The sequence below is a fragment of the Camelus ferus genome, chromosome 24 (genome assembly GCF_009834535.1).
Source record: "Camelus ferus isolate YT-003-E chromosome 24, BCGSAC_Cfer_1.0, whole genome shotgun sequence".
Classification (NCBI taxonomy): Eukaryota; Metazoa; Chordata; class Mammalia; order Artiodactyla; family Camelidae; genus Camelus; species Camelus ferus.
This window is the reverse complement of record NC_045719.1, coordinates 5,978,130-6,004,287: the sequence shown is the minus strand read 5'-3', so window position 1 is coordinate 6,004,287 and position 26,158 is coordinate 5,978,130. Positions and strand designations below refer to the sequence as shown.

The 26,158-nt window shown below is 44.4% G+C and overlaps 1 protein-coding gene across 3 annotated transcripts in view; it reads right to left on the bottom strand.

Annotated features, from left to right (window-relative positions):
- Positions 1-2,828: 2,828 nt before the first annotated feature.
- MYOM1 (myomesin 1) overlaps positions 2,829-26,158 on the bottom strand; it is a 104,849-nt gene continuing 81,519 nt past the window's right edge. For all 3 annotated transcript variants that reach the window (XM_014567359.2, XM_032467449.1, XM_006194328.3), the window contains 13 exons: positions 23,690-23,826; positions 21,446-21,590; positions 20,642-20,701; positions 20,276-20,343; positions 17,004-17,117; positions 16,245-16,332; positions 15,168-15,206; positions 14,982-15,087; positions 11,419-11,582; positions 9,086-9,122; positions 8,323-8,345; positions 6,306-6,361; positions 2,829-3,639 (listed from right to left, as the gene is read on the bottom strand). In XM_014567359.2, coding sequence (XP_014422845.1) covers positions 3,349-3,639; positions 6,306-6,361; positions 8,323-8,345; positions 9,086-9,122; positions 11,419-11,582; positions 14,982-15,087; positions 15,168-15,206; positions 16,245-16,332; positions 17,004-17,117; positions 20,276-20,343; positions 20,642-20,701; positions 21,446-21,590; positions 23,690-23,826 — 1,328 coding nt within the window. In that variant the 3' untranslated portion in view covers positions 2,829-3,348. The remainder of the gene's footprint in view (positions 3,640-6,305; positions 6,362-8,322; positions 8,346-9,085; positions 9,123-11,418; positions 11,583-14,981; positions 15,088-15,167; positions 15,207-16,244; positions 16,333-17,003; positions 17,118-20,275; positions 20,344-20,641; positions 20,702-21,445; positions 21,591-23,689; positions 23,827-26,158) is intronic.

Sequence of the window (26,158 nt, the reverse complement as noted above, 5' to 3'; positions counted from 1 at the left end):
GCTCCTGGGACTGCTGGCCCTCCAGCTCCCAGGGCTCCTCCCCAGCACTCACAGAGCAGCGCTCAGCCAGAGACCCGTCTGCTGTTCCCTCTCTGTCCAACTCTTCCTCTAATGCTCATTCTCACAAATTCCAGCCGCCTTGGCCTCCCGGAACTTCAGTCTCCATCTCCCCAACTCAGTGAGACTGACAGGTTCTGTTTGGGTCCCTCGGGCTGGACTGCAGCCCGAACATTGTCCAGGCAACAAGTCGGAGCAATCACAGGTCGGTTTCCCTTTCTCTGGGGGAACCACAGCCCTGCACGTCTGCTAGCCAACGCCCAAAACAGTTATTCTCCCCATACATTGTGCCTGGCTTTCTAGTTGTTTATGGCGGAAGGATAATTTCCATAACAGCAATCCTCTGTGGGCAGACACAGAAGTTCCTTGTAGTGTAGTTTTACATTTGCTTCTCTGGGGCCCCAGACATTGGCCATTTTTATGGGAACTCTTGGCTTGGGATTCCTACACCATGTGGTGCTTGCTGTAAATTTGGACCCCACGATCATGCAGTACTGGCTTGAGAAAACCATTAACTTTGTTTTTCTACCCAGAACCACTCCAGGCAGATGGCAAGCTTCTCCGTATCAGGTGGTGATATTTTTACTGTTCCTTTTTTTTTTTTTTTTTTAATAAGCTACCTTTTGGGCATCTCAGCATTGTGCTGCGGTCTCGGTGTGCAGCTTCACCAGTGTGAACAATCTGAGTTCACACCTCTTGTCCTGGCATAGGTATTAAAACTCCAGCTTTAGGTCCTAGGGGCTCCATCAGGGTAAAATCAGTATTTTTGCATTATGGAGTCTGTGCATATTTGATTTTTATGTGCTTGTAATGTTTTAGATAATTTATCCAAGTAATAGCTTATCTTTATAATTCTAACTAAAATGCCTAATTGATGGCGATTTTATGTCGAAGTCTTGCTAAGTTTATGTGTAATTTGAGAACATTTAAAACAACTCAAAATTTCCCAAATCTATATACTTAGTTTTATAGGTAATTAAAGTTACGTAAGTTCTTGGAAACATTTTGTTGGTTAAGTCAGACAACAGTAGTACTTAAAATGGAAAGGAAACATATTAATTTATAAATAAAACTTAACAAGTTACAGGGAACTTAGTTACGCTGCTAAAGCACCCTTCAATTTTTTCAATGACTAACTTTTTAAATTAGAAAAATAAAATTTTAAGCCAAACTTGAGGATTTAAGATCTACATTTTAAATGTATTACCTTAATATATTAAATATTAATTCTATAAAATTACTTTGAATAGTCTCTTCTGTGCTCCAATATGACCCTCTGTGCACCAGTAGCTCACCTGAGCCGGACACAGATTGATAAATTGCTGTGAGTTAGAATACCTTCAGCATCACTAAATTGAGACAGCTGTCGTCTCACTTCTGTTCTGCCCTATAGAAACAGCAGCTTTTTACTTAACCATCAAATCGTGATGCCGTTGACTTAGTCTGCCCATTACAACGGCTGAAATAATTGTTATACCCATTTTACGGAGAGGCCGATAGAGCTCCGAACATGAGAGCCCCTCCGCCCCGTCACCGCCGCCGCGTCCCAGCAAGTCTCCCTCCGCCGGATGGCCGCGAGCTCAGGGATGGACACTGTGATTGCTTAAGTTTCCGCACAATTTCAGAATTTAGAACACACTGTTTTCAAACTATGTTTTCATCGGATTCAAAATCCTTCGGGGATGGGCTCCAGGGCGTGGAGCAGGGGGCGGGGCGGCAGGTTCTGCTCACGGGCACCTCCCCCCTCCCAAAGCCGGGACGCTGCTGCAGGCGCCTGGGGTCCCGCCCGTGGAGAGTCCTGGGCCGCTCACCTTTAGCTCCTTGGGCGGATCCGCGCCTGTTCACCCCTTTCTCCTCTCGGGGGCTCTCCTGCAGGCGTCCACGTTCTGTCCGGGTCCACTTGGCTAGAGGGGAGCAGGCCAGTCTGCTCAGGTCAGCTGCCTTCTGCAGGGTCCACGTGGCTTTGGGAAGCCCTCCACCTGCCATGCCTGAGAGTGAGAGTGAGAGCCCAGCATCTCGTCCTGGCGCCGGCAGCGTCAGGGCAGCAGCAGGGCCCACGGCTGCCCAAGGGACTGGGCAACAGTCAGGGCGCAGGCGAGTTCCGTCCCGAACTGTGCAGAGAGGATGTGCAGGCGTCCCTCAGACTGTGTAGCGGAGTCTGTCGTCCCATCCCTGATCCTTGACAGGAGGAAGGAGCGGGGCCTTTCATCCTGTTACCCATGGGCGGTGTGTGTGTGTGTGTGTGTGTGTGTGTGTGTGTGTATGTGTGTGGTGTGAGAGACTGCGTGTGTGGGAGGTGGTTGGGGGTAGGGGCCGGGGAAGACCCAGATGTCCTCCAGCAGAACACCCTGTTGTAGAGCTCTCAGCGAGCCCTGCCAGGACGCGCAGGCCCCAGAGCTGGCAGCTCCCAGACCTTCGAGTGAGGATTCTTCAGTGCCCTTTATTCTTAGCTGTGGCCTTCAGTCGCCAATTACAGCACTGAATGCCCGACACCACCTTATTATCTTTAGTTGACACATTACATTCAATGACTCCGGGTATCTTAACAACGGAATAGACCTGACTGTCTGGCGAGCTATTAGGTGTATCCAGTTTCACACCTCTGAACCTCACTTGATCTAGGATGGCTTATCTGGTTATGTTATGAAGGCACTGCTTTCACCTAATGGAATTTAAATCACAAGACTTGTTACAAGAAGTGGTGAGAAAGATGCAGCGGGGGCCACCCAGCTGGGCAGCCCAAACGGAAGAACGAGAGAAGCACGGAGGGATGCGGAGGAGAACTGTTTATTAGCGCCGAGGGGTTCCCGATCACAAGGCCGCCGCAGAACACACATCACTACTGTAACCACACACGACACATACTGGTTGGCTTAGCAGCTTGTCTCGTCTTGACAGGATACTGATGTATCCCCATGAACCACAAGAATTTACTGGTGAAGTCTGGCCAAGTCCAAACTCTGCTCCACAGCACATTCCTCAGACCATCGTTCCACATCCCTCTGACTGTATTCTGGCCTTTTCCTTAAAACTGTTTCCTAACATCTGTGCTACCAATGTTATTTTCTTAACGCATAATTTGTAGATAAAGAAACACTATCAAAATGCCAGTAGTTCGTGCTCTCTTATATGGATAAGAGATTTGACAATTCTCACCCTCATCCCCCTCAAGCCAGCACAAAAACAGGGAGTAGGAAGCAGCAAGGCTTCCTCAGGCTGAACCCGAGCCGTCTGCACACAAGTAGCGGCAGGAGGCGGCTCGGCGCGGCGCCCATGCTCCTTCTGGCCCCCTCACTTGGACTTCTTGTCGCCCTTCTGGGGCTCCTCAGCCTTCCTCGCCTCCTCCTCGGGGATGAACACGCTGACGGTGAAGTCGCTGGTCTCCGAGCCATACTTGTTCTTCACGACCAGCCCGTACTTGCCGGAGTCGGATGTCATCACCGCGCTGATGGTGAAGTAGGCGGTCTTGCCAGCCTCGAACTTCAGGCTGCAGTGCTCACTGGAGGCCAGGGGCTTCTCGTTCTTCAGCCAGGAGACCTCGGGGGTCGGGTCGCCCCACACGATGCAGGTGAGATTAAGCGCCTGCAAAACAGGTTTTGTGAGAGGGCGGGAGATAGAGCAGATGTAAAGGATGGAGGGTAATGCACACCTGTGAGTGACAGGTTGAACTCACACCTGAGTAGGTTTCTCTGGGGCCTCGACTTCCCGGCTTCAGGAACACTTACCATCAAAGCTGCACCGAGGCCTTTGCTTCAGCTCCCATAACACTTAGGTGGTGCGTTTTGCTCTCGTGTGGCATTTTGGACTCTGTCTCAGGAGAGGAATCTCCCAGTTGCCACGCTCTCCGCTCACTGCTCTCTGCTCACTTTTGCACTTTGTTTGTGTCACACAGACCAGCAGCAGAATCTCAACAGCTACTTCAGGTAATGTGACTAATTTTCATATTCCATCTTCCTCGTTTGATTTCTCCCCCAAACACACTCAAGCTGTTGCAGCTGTAAAGGTGCCCTGCCAAGATGCGCTCCTGTTTCCTGACATGTAATTCTATTACATTACCATCTGTGCTGAAAGCCTCTTATTTTAAAAGCTCAATGGTTAGATCTACAGTTTTACTTTACCTTACTTTTTGGTTTAAATACTTTTGGATAATCATAGATTCAGATACAGTTGTGAGAAATAATAGAGAGATTCAGTATATCCTTTACCCAGTTTACCCCAAGACTAACAGTTTACAAAATTACAGTATAATATCACAGCCGGTACGCTGACGATGTAGTCCATTGATCTTAGATCTCCCCAGTTCTTCTTGTTCTTGTTTGCCTTTGTGTGTACTGAGTTCTATTCAAGTCCATCACCTGTCTGGATTCGTGTAGCCACCAGCTCAGTCAAGAGACAGCATTTCCATCACCGTAAGGGTCCTTCCTGCTGTCCTCTTATGACCACACCCACTTTCCTCCTCCCAAGCTCGTTCCTAATTCCTGGCAACCATGATCTGTTCTCCGTTTCTAAAATTGTATAACTTCCAAAACATTACATAAATACCATTATACAATATGTAACCTTTCGACAGGGCCTTTTTCACTGAGCATAGCTCCTTGCAGATTCATCCAGGTTATTGCAGGTATCAATCATCTGTCCCTTTTTATTGCTAAGAGGCATGCCATGGAATGTATATACTTGTAAGGATCATCTGCGCCGTTTCCAGTTTGGAGCCATTACGAAAAAGTTGCTATGAACATTTGTGTACAGGTTGCTATGTGAATATACGTTTTAATTCCTCTGAGATAAATGCCTGGGAGCACAATTGCTGGGTCATATGGTAAATGTGTATTTCATTTTTTAAGAAATTGCCAAACTATTTTCCCAAGTAGCTATATAATTTCGGTTTACATTTCCAACAGCAATGTACCCACTTCTCTGCATCCTCACCAGCATTTGTTGTTGTCACTGTTTTTTATTTTAGCAATCTTGACAGGTGTCATATTTCATGTGGTTCTAATTTGCATTTCCCTGATAACCAAAGATGTTGAATTTACTTCACATCTTAAATTCCATGCTTGCATTTTTTTCTTACTGAAGTCCAGAAACTGTAAGGAAAAGAGCTAGGGCTCACAATATACAGGGGAATGGATATCCTTCTAGTTAGAAGGGTCTTAAAAGATCACTTGTTACCTTTTCTGTGAGAGTATCATCTAGAATTGGGAAGATATTAAGAAATTTGTTTTCTTTCCATGATTAGTTAGCATTTCTTACTGAATTACTCTGCAAACACATTTCAGCAAGAAAAATATGAGTCAAACTATTGCCATTAAACTTATCCAAGCAGACCAGGCATACATTTTGGGGAACTGATTTCCTGGGGATTAAAACTTTTATCAAAATTAAGCAAAACTGCCATACACCTTAGGTGTCTGGGAAAACTATTATCTATTCTATAGATTTGAATTATAGATCACAAAGTGCTTTCACATACATTCTCTCTCTCAGTTCTCACTACCCTCCAGTGAATTGAACATTTTGAACCTCATTCATTGAAGAAAACAGAAAATAGACTTTAAAAACCAAAGCAACCTTTCAATGGTGGAACTTAAAATCAACTGGTCCTATTTTCTAGGCACGAAGAAACACAGCTGGATGAAACCCACCTCTCACTAACGCCTTAGACACGCCTTGTTCACCACCTTAGTCCCAATCTCCCACTGCACATCTTCACAGCCCTTTGGAGGTGGGAAGAGGTTCTGTTCCACTGCAGATACCCCTCCTCCTGTGACTGACATACTACACTTGTTTTAGTGAAACATAGGGACGAAGAAAGTGAATCTAGGTTAGAAATTCTGTCCATTGCATTTCAGAGAGGGTATTATGGAGCCACATTTAAAACCAAATGGAAAGAAGTCCGTTTTCAACTGAGATGGAGCCAATAGAAATTCACGGGGTAGCACATTTCCCTGTAAAGGTGAGGTGTCTCACAGATCAGCCCATTTTCCACTAGTGTCGAAGGCTCAGAGGTCTCCACGTGCCCACATCAGACAGACACACATCCTGATGCGGGGCCTACAGAACAGTAAGGTGACTAGAAAACCGACTGCGTTCTGCATGCCATACGTGGCTGTTCTGAAGTCAGGCCTGAGCAGCCGTGGCATTAGATGAAGACAGTGGGATGTAGCTTATGAGAAGGAACAAAGTCTGGGGCGCTGGAACCCCCTCCTGGTGGGGAAGAAGCGGGGACGGGAGTGCCCCATGCTTACCTTGCCCTCCTGGATGGTGACCACATCGGGGAGACCGCCCACCACCCGGGCACGATCTGCAAGCACAGGCATTTCTGGTTAATCACTGACTGACAAGCACCAGCCATCACACTCCCAAAGCCCCCAGTGCAACCAGTTCTCCTATTTAGTCTCCCTCTCCTTACAGTTGTTTTATACCTGCTTTCAACACGCAAAATAAGAAAATGATCCAGTAATTCTGAATGTTAATCTTCTTCACACGCAGGTGCCTCTATCTGTACCTAAAATATCAACCTGAGATCACTTTGTTGTATGAAGGTCTGCTCTGTGACTTTCACGGCCGTTTTCAGCCCCAGCTCTCCTGCAGCTCAGTGTGGGCTCAGACAGAGGAGAGAGAGCAGATTTTGGCCTCTTTCATGCGCTTGTCTCTGATTCAGAAAAGCTGCATGATCGGAAACTTATGTGCCAGGGAGACCTGGAGGCTGGCAAAGATGTGGGCTCCTTGGGGCCTTCCATAGAGAGCCTCCCTTTCCTGTCTCTGGGGAGTTCTTGGGAGCACCATGTGGGGCCCCTGTCAACAGGTGTGCAAAGAGAGCTGAAATCCAGGGCTGAATGCCCCCGCCCAGCATGTCAGCCCCCGAGGAAGGACACCTTTCTGCCATTCACTCAACACTAACTCAGCAGCCACCGCCCTCTCACTTTTAGGCCTACGTCAGCTAATGCAGGACTCTAGAGCCTTACTTCTGCCATTCCCTTCTCCACAAAGTCAGGCTGACACTTTGAGTCTTGACTGCCTTCTCCTGCTGATTCCATGGCACTTACACCACTCGTGGGCCCAGCCCACCCTCTGCCTCCCTGCACTACTTGCTGTGTGCTACTTGGTGAGTCATGTCACTGTGGGAACCTCAGTCTCTTCATCTGTAGAATGGGAGAGTGGTCTTGCATTAAACCTGTGGACATGAAGCTTCCAAACTCTGCTCCCCAGTGTCCATGGCATTCATCCCAACGTCCATGACGATAACTCAGCTCTTTCCTACTTTATAATTGGGTCTGTATGGAGGAGTTTGTTTGAATTAAGGGTTCTGTGCAAAAGTTTAAATTTATGGAGCGAAAAGGGCTCGCAGGTCTCTTCCAGTTCTTTGCTGCTGTGATCCAGAGACCGCAGGAAGGAGCTGGCGGACCAGGGGGAGGGTCAGGTTCCTCGCCCACATGAGAGTTCAAGAACCGGGAGGGGCGGTCGGTGGCTGTGGGCCCTGGCTTTGCCCTGGCTAGGACACTGTCCCAGCTCGCCCTCGTGCTTGCCTCTGTCCCGTTCCTACCAGCGGGAGCCTCAGAAGCCCTGGACCAGAGGGACCGGGAGCCACTGACAGGCACTTCTCACTCCTCTGGGTTCCCTTCCACCCAGCTCAGGACCCACCCTACAACTTTAACCCTCAACAGGTTTCAAATTCTGTTTCCACACTGAGAAAGAACCTGAAATATCACGATAATCAGTCCGTGACTCCTGGGATCCTGTAGACTCCAGAAATCTCTGTGTGAAGCACAGCTAAGAGAAGTCTGGAGTGAGCACATTTCTGGGTACACAGACTTGACCCTTGGGCGCTGGTTCACTCAGCCTTATTGGGCCCCTCAGGAAAATGGAACTACTTGTTGGGGGACCTGTTACAGTGACTTATCTGATGTCAAATTTGCAAAGTTTTCTGTTTTTTCTTTTCTTTCACACGTCTAAATTTTATCTGACACTTGGCGCCTGCTGTAAGCAATTAACAACCTGTTGTGTGATCTGTAGCCCAGAGGTTGCTCAGGACAGCTCAAGTCAAGGCTGGGCGCCCTTCTTACAGTGAAACCTGAGACCTTTTCATAGACATTCTTACTCAGGAGACTAAGTGAAAACACATGCAGGGCACCTAAGATTTTTAAAAAATAAATAGAAAAAAAAAAAAAACGCTTTCACTCTCCTCCATCTGCAGTCTTAATAGAAACATAAAAGTTGTGTTTTGAAACCACGCCAGGAATAAATGTACAGGGGGTTACTCACTTTTCTCCGCAATGGCTGCTTGTCTGTGGTTGAGAGAAACAAACAAACACGCAAACAAAGAAGAATTCTGTTTTAGTTGTCGACTGAAATAAAATCGCACAACGTAAGAGTTATGTGTTGTTTCCTTTGGGGCAAAATGAGGACTATAGTCCAGAGACAGCCTTTCAGAGAGCTCTGAGGAACTGCTCCGAAGAGGCAGGGGAGGCACATCAGTATTACACATGATTGCAGTGAAGGGGGGACGTGCAGTCAAGCACACATTTAGGCAGATGCTGCTGCTAGTCACGAGGAGCAGCTGTCACCATGAATGATCTTAGTTCTTTTCTAGACACGAAGAGATGCAAGAATTAGAGCTCATAAAATCTTCTCCAGAAAACATCTAACTATCTGAAGGCCTGTTCTGCCAGTTTTTCCAGAGCAGAGAGCCTCATTCCTGACCTCCACCCTGAACTCCTTTCAGGGAGGGCAGGAGGTCATCAGCTGCAGGGTCTTATGATTTAATCCAGGCAGTGGTAGGTGGCAAGGGCCAACATGATTCAGTCCCTGTAGAGGCAAATGGCAAGTGCCAATTTTCAGTTGGCATAGTGCTACTTCGAAGTAGCTAACCTTGACTGCATTTCATTTTTTTTACTGCTCAGCCACTCAGCCAAGCAGTGGCAAGTGCCACGTAGACCGCACTTGCTGCCACGCGCAGACGGGAGTGGCACACATGTTCAGAGATGGGAGCGCACGCGGTGGCATTTGCCGGGAAAGAGGGACTTACTTTAATCTCTGGAATTCAGCAAAGGCTTCCTCGTACGCTTGAAGAGAAAAAAAGGAGAAGTTAGAATTTTCTCACCCAGAATTGGACGCACACAGGGGTCAATTAGAACTCCCAACCTGAGGGCAGTGTGAAGGGACCGACCTGGACTCCGCTGGCTTTGAATGAACCATGCCTGGGCGGTCCCTCTACAACCTACAGACTTAACAGGAGAGGCACCTACTTTCTAGGTAGGAGGTATGAAGTAGTGGATTTTAGAAGCTCTCAGTCCACTGAGAGGCCTTCAGCCCTCCAAACAGAAAGGCAGAGGTTAGCTCTGCCAAAGATAAAATGGGAAGGGATGTCTGTTTCAAATAAACACTGGTTCTCTACCGAGCATTCTGAGCACCAAAAAAGCTTTTCTCTTATTAAATCACTCCACACTTCGCAGCCTCCTAGCCAGACAGTTGTTATGTGGTCCGGCCCGTCTGTTTGTGGTGAAGAGCACGCGGAGTTACTGCATGGTGGCGGGAGCCGGAGCTGGCCTGAAGCAATGCTTCTACGCTGAGCAGGAGACGGAATAAAAGACAGGGAGACAGACAAGCAGATGAGAGCTGTGGAATTCTAACATAAATTCTTTTTCTGAGCCTGCAGAGGAAGGCACTTTAAAGATTTCAGGCAAAAAGACAGCTTCATTTTGACATCTCTCCCACCTGGCCTTTAAGTGCCTCTGTGGTCTAGGAATTGTAATAATTTAACATTTAGAAAACATTTACATAATACTAGTCCCTCCCCCTTCTTTTATGGAAGGGAAAAACGAGCATAGAGTCAGGCTTAAAGCCACCGGAGGTGGACTAGGTTTGCTAAACCAGGTCAGTGCTGCTCCTTTTGCTCCTGCCTCACTAGAAAGCCAAGAGCACAGCTGAGCCAACGCATTCGGTGCCCGTGGCAACCCTGGAAGACAATCCAGGGCCTTTTGCTTAAGGGGGATTTGAGAATGGGGTGGTGAGTGAGCTCTGGTGGGCAGAGAGTAAAAGTAAAATGTAAACAAGTTTTAAATTTATCTACCCACTTCTTGTCTCCCTTTTCCTATTGTGTTTCAAAGTGCGAGATGGACTGCAGAAGCAGCCCCCTCCCGCAGTCACTGCAGGGCGCAACCCAGGCAGTGCGGCCTGGGGAGCGAGTCCCTGGGGGCAGCTGCTCCCGTGCCTACAGAGAGCCTTCAGGGAGCTTGTCCAGTCGTGACGGGGGTGGGGAGGGACTCAGCACAGAACAACCCTAAGCAGGGAGGAAAGGCTGCTCGCTAAGTTATGAACCTCCTCTGAGGATTCAAACACCAAGAGTCATTGCCTTTTAATATACAAAATAGAGGAAAAGTCAGCCCAGAGCCTCCTTTAGTGACTTCACATAGACTCTTTCTTCCTTTAAGAAAGAACAAGATGAGCGTAGTACCAGGAGAGGGAGAAACAGCACAGGGGTTTTAAATTTTTACTTGTTTTTTTCTTTTTTCGGAGGGGGAGGTACTTAGGTTTATTTATTTACTTTTTAGAGGAAGTACTGGGAATTGAACCCAGGACCGTGTGCATGCTAAGCATGTGCTCTACCACTTTGAGCTATACCCTCCTCCCTTAACTTTTTACTTGTGATTGTACATTTTTTAACTTTTAAAATTTTCATTAATGCTGTGCCTCACCTTTCCTGTCTGTTCTTAGATGGAAAACCTCCTCCCACCTTGCTTCATTCCTTTCTTCTCCTTATCCCTGTTCCCTCCAGAACCCCCCCATTCTCCCAGCCAATGACCCAGAAATCTGAGGCCACTTTTCTAACTTCCTTCTGTTCTCCTCACTATGTACCTTTGCTTGTTCACGTCTACTCCCCTCTGGTTTCTGAAGAAAAGTTATCACTGCTCCTTCCCAAAGCCAACACTTGCCCCTCTCCCTGGATCTCCAAGCTTCCCTTCTTCGGAACTCTGATCCATCCCTCGTCCCCCGTCACTCACATCTTGGATCCTTCCAAATCAGCTGATTTCTGGGGCTCTGTGAACACGCTCACACTTCGGTCACCATAAAACGATTCTTTCCCAGTGTCTGCTCTTGCTCAAGTGATAGTAAACCAACCTGCCCTTCTTTGTAAGCCCCTTGAAAGAGCAGTGCTTTCTCTCCACGCACACGGCACGCGTCTCTGACCCTCTACTCACTGAAGCTTTGCTTCTACCACCATGGCTGAATTCAAACTGCCTTATTGAAACGTCCAACCATCTTCCAATAGTCAAATGTAATGACCTCTTTCCACCCTTTGTTCTGCTTAGAAAGCCCACACCTCTGCTGTAGGTGCTGCTCTGCAGAACATCCGATTACCTTGTCCTGAAAGATCCACCATCCTCTGGTGTCCGGTTTTGCCATCAAAGAGCTCCATCACGTACTTCCCTTTGTCGTTCGGAGTGGGCTCGTTGATTTGTAGCCAGATCTGCTCCCCGGTGACCCCATTCTTAACTCTGTCTGAGTACTTAATAGCATTCCCGCTGTTCACATCAACAGAAAACATCGTTATCGTCCGCTTTCATCCAGAGCTTATCTTTACTTTGTCTCCTATTGAAGTTTTACAGACTTTCAAATAACATGAGATCCACATCTGTTCCCCTGCTTCAGAGAAACTGTGGGCCCTGAATCACAGCACGTGGATTCCAAGGCCTGAGTGGGGGCCCAGCAGTCTGCATATGTAGCTCCCAATAGCAGCCTGGGGCCCCGGCAGACTGCAGCACCAGAGCTCCAACACGGTATTCATTACCTCTGGTTTTGCTTGGGTTTATTTGTAGGACTGACTAGGGAATCTTTAAAGTGAAAAGGCCAAAGTGCACATTATATGACTGCATATTTCACGCAGATGGTCTATAGCTATAAATGGGATTTTATGGGCTAGTTAAAAGCAGACCTAAGGAGGTTCGTCTGTGGCTGGCATCTGTTGACACTCACGGTTACAAAGCTATTTAAAACAAATGTAAACCTGCACTCGGTTGTAAGGCCAAAAGTAAACGAGAAGCAGAGCTGCTGCTCAAAATGAATGAGGCACCTTCTCTGTCCCTGGATGGGAGTTCCCCCGCGTTCTACAGTAGGTCACGCGCAGACCCATGCACTGCAGTCTTTACAAGAGAATAAAAGCTAATAGAACCCTTTGTTTTGTGATCTGACGGTCTAGAAATGCTGATACAGATGAAGTAAGACAAAAGCAGAGGCAGTGCACTCTCAGTGATGCTGATACTCTATGAAGAGTTTGTAAACATGCGAGGAAATAAGAAAAAAAAAAGGCAGTATACAAAACTGTAGTAACAATTATGAATAGAGACAAGACAGGAAGGAAGTACCCCAAAATGTTCATACTGTGGCTAGGGAAACTATGGATAATATCATATTACAAACTCTCTAATGTATAATACGATATTAAGTATATTTTCTGGAACAAGCACGTATTATGTTTGTAGTTGTAATAAAATAAACCTAAAAAATGAAGAACAAAAAGTCTCCATCAGAAGATTTCAGATTTCAGATAAATATGCAGCATTTTCTTATATACTATATTCTTTAAAAGCTATTAAAAATTAAAGTGCCATAAAATGCAGGGTAAAGGAGCCCACTCATACCCACAGACCGTAGCCTGAGCTATATGTCCCAGAGTTAGAAGGACAGACAATTTTCTGCTTTGCTGAGATAAACCTGTTTGAGTGTTTTCATCTCTGGCTGACATGCATAATAGTACCTTATGTTTGTAAAGTACTTCATGGTTTACAAAGTGCCTCTAATTCTCTCGTTGGGTCCATCAGTGTTATGAGATAGAACAGGAATTATTGCTCCTATTTTATACAAGAGAAACGTGAGATTCAGAAAATTAAGTGACTTGCCTAAGATCCAAGGGAAGACAGGAGCAAAGTCAAGACCCAACCCATTTCGAGGTTCTTCTGCGTTACAGCGCATACTTACATGACCACAGGTAAGTCAGTCAGTCCTTGCTTCCTGACCCTCTCACAGGCACACGTCCGTGTGCACACAAAACACTCGTTCAGCTGACTACACCAAACAATGTGAGAAGTTTACAGCTTGATAGTCTGACAGTAGCTTCCTCAGAACCCCGTGTTCTAATCTTTTTGAGCAAGTAATTCTTTTAGAGATGATGTAAAGGCTTTTGATTAATGATTCAACTAATTTATCATCCCTTATTCTTCAGACTGATCTATCAAAATGTCCTAGATGTTACAGAGGAATTTCCTAGAATTTGATCTATTTTAACTTATAATTACTTTCCTAAAATGTATTTTGAAAGAAACAGAACAAAGGAATACAACTCCAAGCATTCAAAATGGAATTTCACTTGTTCTCAATTGTTCTTTTTAAAGAACTCAGGAAATGAATAGTAATAATAATAAATGTAATGACATACTGTTCTACATAACAGTAAAGTCATTCATTTTTATTTATGTATTATTGAACTATATAGTTGATTTATAGTGTTGTGTTAGTTTCAGGTGTATAGCAAAGTGATTCAGTTATACACATATATATTCTTTTTCAGATTCTTTTCCATTATAGGTTTTTACAGGATATTGAATATAGTTCCCTGTGCTATACAGTAGGCCCTTATTGTTTACTTATTTTATATATAGTAGTGTGTATATGTTAATCTCTAACTGCTAATTTATCCTTCCCCCCACTAAAGTCATTTTACAGAAAACACAAATGACTGTTTTGTGGGACCCAATTCTGGTTAAATGGTCAATCCAGACTTTTAATGCAACTTGAACCGGGGGCAGTGCTATGATGGGGTGTTCCGGATCCAGGCTGCCTGGTTTCAGCCCTCCACCTACCACTTAACTGCGTGACCTTGGGCAAGTCACCTCCCTGAGCCTGAGCTTCCTAGTCACTAAAATGAGAAATGTGTGCCTCACAGGCTTTGAATATTAAATGAATTCACACATCTAAAGGGTGCAGAGCAGTGCCCAGCATACTGCAAATGCTCACTGGAGGGAAGATGTAAATAAACACTGTTGTCCGGCTCCTCCCAGTGATGCCACAGTGACCTACTGCTCAGGGGGGCCCACAGGGACTTCGGGAATGAGTGTCCGCTGCATCCCAAGAGTGGACTGAAGGCGGCTGTGCCCCACCAGATCTCCATGGCAGCCTGCTGTTCTCTTTCAGCTCAGGAAATTTCAAGGAAGCACAGAGGTTAAGGACCCTGTCAATGGTGTAAATGGGAGAACTGGTTTGACTTAGAAACCTATTTGAGCTCTTGGAATCTCCAAGGGAATCTTAAATGTAATCCCTCTATAACTGCACAAAGGAAGTGTGGGATTAGAACAGCTCTTCAAGCTCAGTCTAGTTCAAATACACATTCCCAAAGTCATCTTCAAATCTCCAAAGCCTTCCGAGGGTGGACGGGAAACATGCTAGTGCCCAACTGCGCCAGTTGCTGCAAAGGACAATGATAAACTCGGGAACCGCTCTGGGTCAGGCTTCTTGGGTCAACGGCCATTAACTCACACGACAGGAAATTTGGTACATGCTGCTTCAGTTTTGCACAGCATGGGTTAGGCGTGTGTAGAAGGAGACGATAAGAATCTGGCAAAGCAGAGAGTCCAAGCTCGACTGTCTGGAGGTGGAGGTCACATTACAGAGGCGTCTACGAATTATGATACGTCCCAGATCACAGAGTCAGGTGCTGCCAGCCACCACCAGCCTCACCGTGCACGTGCTGGGGCAGAGCGCTAACCTCACACTGAAGGAACGGCCTGGCTCTCTCTGTCCTCTCACAACATCAGTAGGTAAGACAAGGCCTTACCTGGGGGGAACAGAGGGTCGTTGCTCTTTTTCCCAGTTCTTCCCCGGAGTGGAGAAAGAATTTCTACACAGCAGTTAAGTTTTTATTTACTTACTTGTGGGACCAGTTAACTTTCAGATCGTCCACGTAGTAAGTAACTAAAGAGTATAGCCGGATGCCCTCAGCCGTGCTCTGGATCTTCAGGTTTGTCGCAGACAACGCTGACAGAAGAAAACACATGTTTCACACACCTGTAAGCCCATCCGGGAGGAGAATGAAGCCCTGCCCGGCGAGGACTCACCTATTGCTTTACAGACTTCAGTCATCAGCTCTTTAAAGGCTGTGGATAGAGATTCACAGACAAAGCTTTAGGACAAAAATGTTCAACGGCAAGTCAGATCGCAAACTGTGAGTCACACGTGCTCTCAGAAACATCCTGTCTGGTGACGGATATTGGTCACCAGGAGAATTTACTGATCAATTGGTAACAAGTGTTCTTTGAGGAGAGAACTCAATTTTTTTTTACCAGTTTTAAAAGATTCCTGCTCTTTGATTATTTCTGTTCCCTTGAATTCTTTGTAACTGTCACTGTATTTACATTCCAGAGAAAGAGCCACAGTGAGATTTCCAGGAAGGTTCTTGAGTTTAGGATTCTCTTCTTCTTAAGTCCCAGGAAGGTTCCCTTTACATTAGAGGAAGTTTTCTTATCTGTGTCATCAATTCATGATGAATTAGCCACCTAGGTTCCCTGGTATTTCTCAGCCTAATGATGCCTTTTGCCAATAAACACATTTAGTCCTGTCTCCACCAAGAGCAGGAAGGTAACACCAAAGGCAAACTTCTGCTGTTTGCTAGCAATGTTGTTAAAGATCTGGTTCAGGAACAAAATTGGAGGTTTGGGCGTCACATGTAGGGTTTTGTTATCACAATGTACTTGTCCTCAGTGGTCTCTGGAAGAAGGAAGTTGCTTTCTCACTCTGCTACTGAGAGGCTTTGAGTTTCATATTTAATCTTTCTTGCCAGGTTTTAAAGAGTGGACTATTTTGAGATGCACTTTTCATGGTAGTTTTCGATCCTGGAACTTTTTTTTTTTTTATAGGATTGAAACAAAAATGATGATTTCTATTGAAAACAGACCTCTCGTGGATTGTGGTCTATAAATTCTCTGAGGATCAAAACTACACTTCTGATTTCAAGGAAGACTAAAAGTGAAGTATTTTGAATAAAACAATAGTTCACCCTGCTGGAATTTCAATTAGAACAAAATCTGTGGACAAAAGATCAGCATGACTCTGATCATTCAGCTCAGCCTCACTCAGAATCCTGACAACCTGTATCTAGAACACACAGAACAGACCCCAGCAGTTGGTGGACTGACCTTCATCCACAAGCTTCAATCTGCTCTTATCCTTTCCTCGGTCGTCTTTCAGGATAACTTCATAAATCCCAGCATCTTTCTTGGAAAACTAAGGGAGGGGGGAAGAGTTGCACACATTGCAGCTTATCAGAGCCTCATAGTACGGTGTTTGCATTTTTCAGGCCCTGTGATTTATAGAACTGCCATCAAAACACACTGAACAAGCATCAAGCCCTGGGAGCAACGAACAGTTCACGGATGAACCATCCAGCATAACACGGCCAGTAAGCAGTCCTGACTGCTCACCCCTTAAGGCCACAACTGACCTGAGGCTTAAAGTCCTTATCCTTTACTCTGCCTTCATATTAAAAGCTAATGATCACAAGTATTTGAAAGGTATGCTCTTTTAGACAAAAAGTAGATAAAAATCTATACTTAAATGAATACAGCGTCTGATTGTCTCTGTACTTTTAGGGAACAAGGTATCATGAGGCTTAAGAGCAAACAAAGAAGGGTCCACTTAACTACCCTGCCACTCACCCGTCTATGAAAAAATGCAGCCCAGAGAGGCAAGAGCCGTGGTACCTCGCCAGCACTGGCTGGATATCTGACAAATCCACACGTCTCGCGGGGGAGAGAAGCTTTTGTGTCCTGACAGCTTGCTGTTTGGGTGATGTCAGGGCAGGGATATGCCCGGGGCAGAGGACCACGTAATCTAGTGTTTAGAAGAACGTGGGGCACAGAACCTACATATTACATTTCACATTCATAGTCACCTACCTCTGTTATTAGGAGGGTACATATACCGTCCTTAAAGTCATGCTTTTCATCCACCGAGATCTCCCTGTCATCTTTATACCACACAATATGAGTCTCTTTCTTAATGTTTGCCACCTAGAAGAAAAACTGTAGTTATACTTCTTGAAATAAAGGAGTGCCACCCTTATGAAACTAAATAATTCTTAATGTAGCTTTGGATATAAGAAAAAGATATAGATCTCTAGAAGAATCAAGTGAAAGCTATTTTTAAATTGACAGAGAGTTTAAAGTAATGTGGATATAAACGAATAAACCCAAATCAATAGCATTTCTGTTTCAAGCAGAAAAAAAAAAAAACCTGACTTTAAAATCATCTGCTGGACAAGAAAAGGAAGCATAGAAACATACACACTAACATACAGACTTAGTAAAATAAAAATTTGAAAACTGAAGGAAGAAAAGTCCCATCAAATTAAAATATAGTCTGTGTCACAAAGACAAATGACTTCACCAAAGTGATGGGGTGAGCAAGCCCCAATCTATAGCTAAATATTTTTAAAAGACAATTGAAACTTAGTGAATAAATGTGGAGAGGAAATATGTTTTAAATTTTTTTAATTAAATTTTTCCCCAGCTTTATTGAGATATAGTTGATATAACATTATATCAGTTTAGGACATACAACATAATCATTTGCTATATGCATAGGTTGTGAAATGATTACCGCAGTAAGCTCAGCTAGCATCCATCAAGTCTGGTTTAATAAATTAATTGCTTAGTAATTTTTAGGAAACTCATTTAGATCCTGTATCCACACATCATATCATAAATTTCAAATGGGCTAAATGACCTCATATGATTAAAAGGATCTTAAGCGTTATCTACAATGCTTGCACTTTTTTATGAAGAAGAGCATATTCATGTATTTCTTGTGTAATTAAAATTGGACGGAAAAGTAAAGATGTCCCACAAATCAAGAAAACAATCTTAAATAACTGGACAAATGTACAAACAATTTCCCAAAGAGGAAATATAATTACAAAACAAACACACGAAGAAAATGTCTCATCTCATTAAAGACAAGGAAATGTAAGTTTCGATAAGTTAAAAAGTTCCAGCTCACACAGCTAAGGGGAGACCCACAGCGGTGAGCACAGGGAAACTGATGCGCACAGACGTTCTTTACGGCCCTGTAACCTGGCTCCCGGGTTACAGAATGTTACTGTGTGAGCAGGCGACATTGCTTATGACAAGAATGGCCCCTGACTGGGGAGCTGCATCTGGCCTGGGAGGGACTAGAGAGTGTATCCGTAGCTTTGGGCTTCCCTGGGTATACGGACTCCTGTAATCTGGGGTTGTCCTCTCGGGGACGCTGGAAGCTCCGTCTGCGGAGTTGTTACAAGAGGTACTGGCTCTCTGGGGCATGAGGGTTTTTTTTTAAAGCCATGCTGTTTCCTGCATCTGCTCCGAGTGTATCTCATCTCCTTGCACGTGAGCTGTCACCTGGGGGTGGGGAGGGACTGACTCCGATGCGGACTCCTGCAGGAGAGGGAAGCCTGGCATGGCCTCGTGGGTGAGCTGGGGTTCCAGTCCATATCCTTTTGAATAGACTAGTTCCAAATAGGGCCCAAGACAGTCTCAGAGTCTGAATGTTTAGCTGCACATACTCCATTAACCATAATGCAACGTGTAAATTGCTAAATGTACATAAATTGCTATCATAATGAAACCAAGGACTGTGGGAGGACAGAGGAAGGGTCATTCTACCTGGACTGAGAAGAGGGAGGCCTTACAGAGGAGATGACTCAGATGGGCCTTGAAAAAGGATTTTTGTCAGAGAAGCTGAAAGAAGAAGGCCACTTGAAGGCATTGGAACAGCATAAACACTTAACATCTGAATATTCAGAACCTACTTCCAGGCTCCTGTGGTTGTTCAGGATCTGGCTTAGAGTCCAGCTCTCCTGGGGAAGACCACCAGAACAGGGCCCCCAAGCCCGCCTCCCAGGAGCCAAGCACAACAGGCAGCACAGGGAGGGGGACAAGCGTGCGGGCCTCTTGGGGGCAACGTGCAGGAGAGAGTGAGTGGGGGGCAGCATGGCCGTGGACAGTCAGGAGGAGAGAGAGGCCGAGTGGGTTTTAGCTGCTGCCTGAGAAGCTGTTTTCTAAGAGTGTCTGCCATTTTCTCAGAGGCTAAAATCGATTCTGGTGGGCTGCTCACTGTTTCTTTCTCTTTATCTGATCCAGCAGAGACCAGGGTACTTGCGCTCCGGCTTTTGTGATGACAACTACATGCCAAATGCCAAATCCATGCATTCGCTTTGGGGTCACTGTCCACCACCACGCCCTTCACACTTCTTCCTCAGCCGGCAGTTCCCATTCAAAAAAATCAATGACTCATGCAGCTCAACACCGTAGACCAAGGTACAAAATAATTCAGAATGTCATGTGGAACTTTTTTTTCCCCTAAATTTTCCCAAAGACCTAATAAGACAATTGGTCATGAGCTGCAAAATCTTTACCAAACCTCGCCCCTCATGGGAGCACAGGGGTTTCAGAATCAGCTGCAGAGCCGCCCACGACTCCAAGGCACACAATTTAGATTAAAAAAATTGCTCAACTTCCACAGAAACACAGTGTGGCTGGCATGATTCTGGAACAGATCTACCACTTAGAATGTAACAAAGACAATGCGGGATTCTTTTGAGATTAATAATTAAAAAGGAGTTGGTGGGGGTTGGCGAGGGATAAACAGGCAGAGCACAGAGGCTTTTCAGAGGAGTGAACATACTCTGTATGATACTATAGTGACAGATACGTGTGTTTAAACATTTGTCCAAACCCGTGGAATGTACATGCCAAGAGGGAACTAAGCTGTGGACCCTGGGTGACCTTGTGTCCATGTGGGTTCATCACTGGTAACATATGTGCCACTTTGTGGGGGATGTTGAGACAGGCTACGTGTATGTAGAGACAGGGGTACTTGGGAAATCTCTGTACCTTCCCTTTAACTTTGCTGTGAACTTAAAACTGCTCTAAAAAACAATCAATAAAAAAAGAGTCTATCTTTATTAACTAGGGCATAGGCAATGAATAAAAACGATCATCTTGACTTCCACATTTTCACATTGTCTTATTTTAAATATTTGATTACATAACCTTCAACAGTAAGGACGTGTCACCTATCATTTTGGTGCAAACGGAGGAGATGAAAAATGGATCTTTCTCTTCTTCTTACATTCTGTTTTATCTTTATTTTCCTTGTATCAAATATTAAACATGTATCTACTTCTTACCTTGCATTTCAATAGGACATTACATTCACCAGTCACTTCCCAGCTCAAATACTCAACAAAATGTGGACCTATAAAATTTTAATAATATTAGCAATCAGAAATATTAATTATGAATGCAAAAATCCCAGCTCATTCTTAAATTCCAAGGTGATTTACGTTTAAAGTGAACTTTTTAAAATTTAAGTTTTAGCTTTTTAATATTTTAAATCGATACATATTTAATAATAAATATGTCCAATTAATTTTATTTGCCAAGCCATTACTGATATAAGCAATAATATTCATTTTAATTTGTTATGGACTTCACCTTGGAATATTTTGTTCAAGAAATGGAAGCTCTTCTCTTTATTCACTACCCATTTTTACCTTGTTTCCTGATCCATTCTTGCCGCTGGAATTCAGCTTCTTTCTGGAGCTTCTTATAAACTGAAAATTGAAAATCAAGGAAGTATGAAGTCGAGTTGAGTGGTATAAACATACATGCCCGTCGCTGTGCTGAGTGATTTACATTCATTATTATGACACTCATACATCATGACCACCGTATTTGTTTTCAGCATTCACAGATGAAGAAAAAGGCTTAGAAAGGTTAAGTAGCTTGTCCAAGGTCATGAAGCCAGGACATAATGAAGCAGCATTGGCTATTGCAAATGTAGAGATCTGGCCAGCCTTTCCATTGCTTTATTAAATATACATTTTAAATCTTGGTGGCTCCCACACTGGCTTATGACACTTGACATACAACCTAATTCTAATGTATGATTGATTGGTCTGGCAGGCTCTACTTTTGCATATTTTTCTTTTTAATTTAAGTAGTTTAAGTACACGTTACAAAATAGTATCATAGTTTGTTTGTGAGACATACATACAGTCTTGGTTATACTGCAATATCCTTCACTGGAAAATTTTAGTTATAAATACTTTTTATTTATGACATAATTTAAGTGCAGTCTTGCCTGTGGGCCAATGATAACTCTGGTGTCTTTTAAAATTAATGTTCTACGGAATGAAATGCTATGGAAAGTATTAACTGTAAACTGTATTTTGAACACTGGAATCCAATCAAGAAATAATTCCTTCTACTGCCCACGTGACCACTTTTGTACGATGGAGTGTTTGCATTGAAGGGAGGAGCAAAGTCTTTGAGTTAATGTTCCACAGAACGCTTACCATCACCAATGAGAACCAGAGTAGAATGACCCGTTGCTCTTCCATCTTGAATCTGGAAAGTATACGTCCCCTCATCCTCATCCTGCAGCTTTTCCATAAACATTTCAATGATACCAGTGTTTCGGTCAATATGCATCTTATATTTCTTCAACGTGAAGAGGAAAAGAGAGAAGTAAGTGAGACAGATATGATGACAGTAACCCTCACAAAACACACGCACAAACGCCAAAGTATCGTAATTTAATAAAATTTCTTGTTAACATTTTTTTAACTGAGCAAGGTTTTAAAATCTTGTGCCCAGAAAAAGGAAAATGTTAAATGGAATATATGACCTTGACCAGAATTGATTTCTAAGAAGCCTGACATTTAGTTTTTTAAATATAAAGTTTTGTTACCCCAAATCACAAAATGTTATTTTTAGGTTTTCATTTTACTTTCTGGATTCCATTGTTTTCAATTAACAAAGCACAACTGTAAGCAGCGTGAGGGAAGCATTGTCTGGTTCATGGCTGTGTCCGTGGCATCTAGCACGTGCATGGCACACAGCAGCCAATTAATATACACCTGCTGATTAACAGGTGCATAAAAATGCTTCTAATGCAGTCGAAGCCCTTTTGTTCTTAATGAACCAAAATTGCCCTGTTCGGCTGTGCTTATTTTATCATATTCCTTAGGCAACTTTTTTCAACGTAAAGGTAAATCTCAGTCCTTGGCCATACAAGCACAAGCTCCATGATGGATCTGAATTAATGAAGGTTTCCTATGAAATGTCACAGAATGAAGGCTCAGGTCTGGGATCAACTCTGTGGTGCCATTCATGCCCCAGAGCTTTCCCTGCAGGGAGCCAGTCTCCAACTGAGGCCATGTTTTTGCTTAGCTTGTCCCTACCCTAGCTTGCTTCCCTCACCTCCTACTCCTGAGAGTTCTTCCCCATAAACCACCTGAAGGAGAAACCCTATTTCAGACTCTCATTCTAGGGAACCTGACCTAAGACAATAATTTCCACCCAATGAAATAGTATGATAAGAACCACTGTAATGACAATGAACAGCTCTTCAAGTTCTGTGTGTGTGTGTGTGTTTATGTGCGTGCACAGTAACATGCAAGCCTGTGTGAACATGTGTGCCTCTACACACACGTGTGCACGAGTGTTCCCTCGGTGGCTGTGGTGGCAGAGTGATGCCAATAAAGCTCTTCCTTCCTCTCCACTGGCCTCATGGTGACCACACAGAAGGTTCTGAGGACAGGGAGGAGACGCGCCACAGAGGACCCACGTGTGACTTGTCCCGGCTCGCACACCGTTACCGTACGAGTTGAAAGTGAATATACTGCTCACTCTTCTGCCATTTATGTTACTCATCCTCCCTCTCACTAATGAATCCTCAAATGGTTTAAAAACACATTTCGATGCAAGGAGAACAGTTGTTAATGATGGCCACAAACCACACCTCTCCCCCATCTTTTCCATCTCCCACTTACACCTGTGAGAACACAGGGAGGAGCCAGCGCGCCTGAACCTAAGTTGTTCAGTACCACCAGGCACCAGCCTGATCCGGGCTCTGCAGATGTCTGGGGAGGACACATCAAGTGCTGACACCGTAACTCTATCTATAAAAATTCTGTGTACGTTAAAGGCAAAGAAAATACTAAGGGCAGATATACACAATCACCTGTGTCAATAAGACACAAATTATACACACAGAAGTATAGAAAAAGACCAGCAAGTATATATGAATATGTGTACCAAAAAGCTGTAAGAATTTGCGATTTCTCCTTTCTGAGTCTTTAAAGCTTTTTACAACAAAGATTGATTTTTAGCCAGAAAAGCAATGAAAGATATTTTTACTGCATTTTTTTCTGAGCCATTAGAACAATTCTTCCCTTTGAAGAACCAAGACCCCACTGCAGTCTGTGATGTGAGTATCTGAGTTCAGGCAAGGGTGTGGGTCCCTTTGCCTTCCCAAGAGAGCAGCTTTTTTCATGAGGGACCAACTTCCTGATTTGCCTGAGACAGTTTTGGTTTATGACTGTTGTCCTGGAAAAATTATTCCTAGCATCCTCGTTCATTCTCAGAAGTGTCTCAATTTTGGATAATATGATATATTTTCTTCCACACTTTTCACGTGTGAAGTGATTTACACTCCCCCACCCCACATCCAGTGGTTTTCATAACAGCTTATCTGCATTCTTCCCCGGCACATTCTGCAATGATATGTTTAGAAATCTAAAAAGTGTAAAACCTACCGGCCCTTCAAAAATTTCCTTGTCGTTAAATATGAAGTTGACTTTGGCATTGCCAGACAGCTTCTCAGCCTGCATCCAAAACCGGACTTGGCCTTTCTCCAAAATTTCAACTGCCAACTCCGATTTAACTGGGACAGCTATGAAAAATAAAAATAAGAGTAGTGATTATCCTGGTAACCAATTGTACTGACACAGATTTTTCCAACAAGTGGAAAAAAACCACAGAGATGGTGGTGTAGCATCTTGCTTCTTGCAAAGCCTGGAGGCAGTGAGAGTGTTATAGGGGAGAGGCTGAATATTGAGGGACAGAAAAACTGGGTTCTAATCCTGACTGTCACAGATGTCTTAACTGTAAAAATGAGGAAGATGGACTTACCTCCACACAGAAACAGTCCATGTCTGGGTTAGTGTCAGACTACCTGGGTTTAACCCCAGGTGCCAGCTGTGTACCTCTGGTCTAGCTACTTAACCTCTCTGTGCCTCATGTTCTCCATCTCTAGAATTAAATCCCCGTAGTAATGACCCTTTTTAGGTCATTGCGGAGTTTAAATGTCATATTCCATTTAAGCATCCTATAAATAGCATGTAATAAGTGCTATAAATGAGGCTATTAATATTTTGGTGACTCTTTCTCCAGGGGTTTAAACAACACCCTACAACCATCAATGGTAAAATACATTTACACCTAAGAGGACACACCAAACAGGCGTGATTATATGTGCTTGTGTATACCTCACACACACAGTGTATACACACACACGTGGGATAATGACCAATGTCTGCCAATGACGAGATGTATTATGCAGGATGTTGTCAGTATTGAAATAGACTTCCCACCATCCCCCCCAAACACCTTGAATTCTTGATATAAATACATATATGTGTGTGTATATATATATTCAAATACTGCTTCACTGCACTGCAATTTAGTATTACTACTGGCAAGACAGACTAGATTATTTTCTATTTTTAGCTTTACATATTTTTATTTTTTCCTTCTACTCAGCCCTAAATTTCCTTGGGCTTTTTTTCTCTGGCAGTTTTCTTGCTCCAGCAACATATCTGTTATTTGTTAAGTTTAGGGCATATGTTTAGTGGTTTTCAAAATATTTTTGAAAACAGCTTAAAATAGGAGAATTTGCTGTGCCAAGGGATAAAGGAACACCACACTCTTTATGACACTCTGTAAGAAATGAGACCATTTAAAACCTTACAAAATCTCAAGAAGATGACTTAATTATGTGTCAGCGTTTACTAAGAGGAAGTGGTATACATGGAGAAACGGGATATGCAACTTGGACCCTATCATCAGGTCTCTGAAAATATTCACATGGTGACCCGGCTGATGTCACAGTGGTGGGGAGAGAAGACACTGGAGATGTTATAGCTACAACGCTGCTTCAAAGGGCTAACGGAAGCTCCCTTGGGCTGGGAGTGTTACACTCACATGTTGGGGTTTTTAACACATTCTCGGGTTCTCTCTGTGCCGACGCAAATGCCACACGGGGTCTCTAACAAAAGGGCCCCCAACAATCAGAGTGCTTAGGCTCACGCAGAATAAAATATCTCAGCGTAAACCACAGTGACAGCAGGCAACGCTGTCTTCAAGTCCATCCCATCACTGAGCCTCAGGGAAGCCAGCCGGGTGCCACCAATTCAGGAGGAACACCCCAACTTCCCTCTGCTCCAACCTCTGAGCTAAATGTGAATGCTGTCTGCACCAGCCGTCGCCGAGACACTTTGTCAGTGTTTACTGTCTGACGAGCTAGATTAGTAGGTGCTGCTGTTTCTCTCTGCTTGTACCGACGTTCGCCCATAGACAATGCGGACATTCACTGGCCGTGTTCTGCACAGTGATGGTCTCCTCCACTCCCTGCTTCACAGCCCTGGGGGCACGAAGGGAGGACAGCTGTGCGGCTGGCAGACAGCTCTTCTGAAAGTGGATTTTTCTAGGTCACTGTTCTGTTTCAATTAATATTTATATTTTTCCTGAACAGTTGAAGGGTCAACCAGTGCCCTGCTGACGATCTCTCATGGTGCCTCTCTAGGAGGGCTGCTGTAAGCGATTACAACAGCCATTCCCGGGAAAGGAACCAAGGCAACGGGGAACCTGGGATGAGCTGCTCAGGTTCACAGAACACAGAACAAACAGAGTCCGGGCCAAACCTCTAACTTCCATACAATTAAAAGAATAACTTTAAGGCTCCGTTCATGTATTACCTTTCCAGTTTTATGGTGAAGAAACTTACAGTGAGAAATGGTTCCCCCAAGAACTCAGAGCCTGCACCCTGCACGCACATCCCACAGGCACCCCTGTGTGCTTTGTGGGGAACAGCTGGTCTTGAGAACATCACAGCTGAGGCCAGTAGCCACCAACACCCGGCCTCACCATCCAATAAGCGTTCCTTGGGAACGTAAGAAGTCAGGCAGCTGGTTTCAGAGCAGTGTTTGTGTTTTTAATCACAGCCC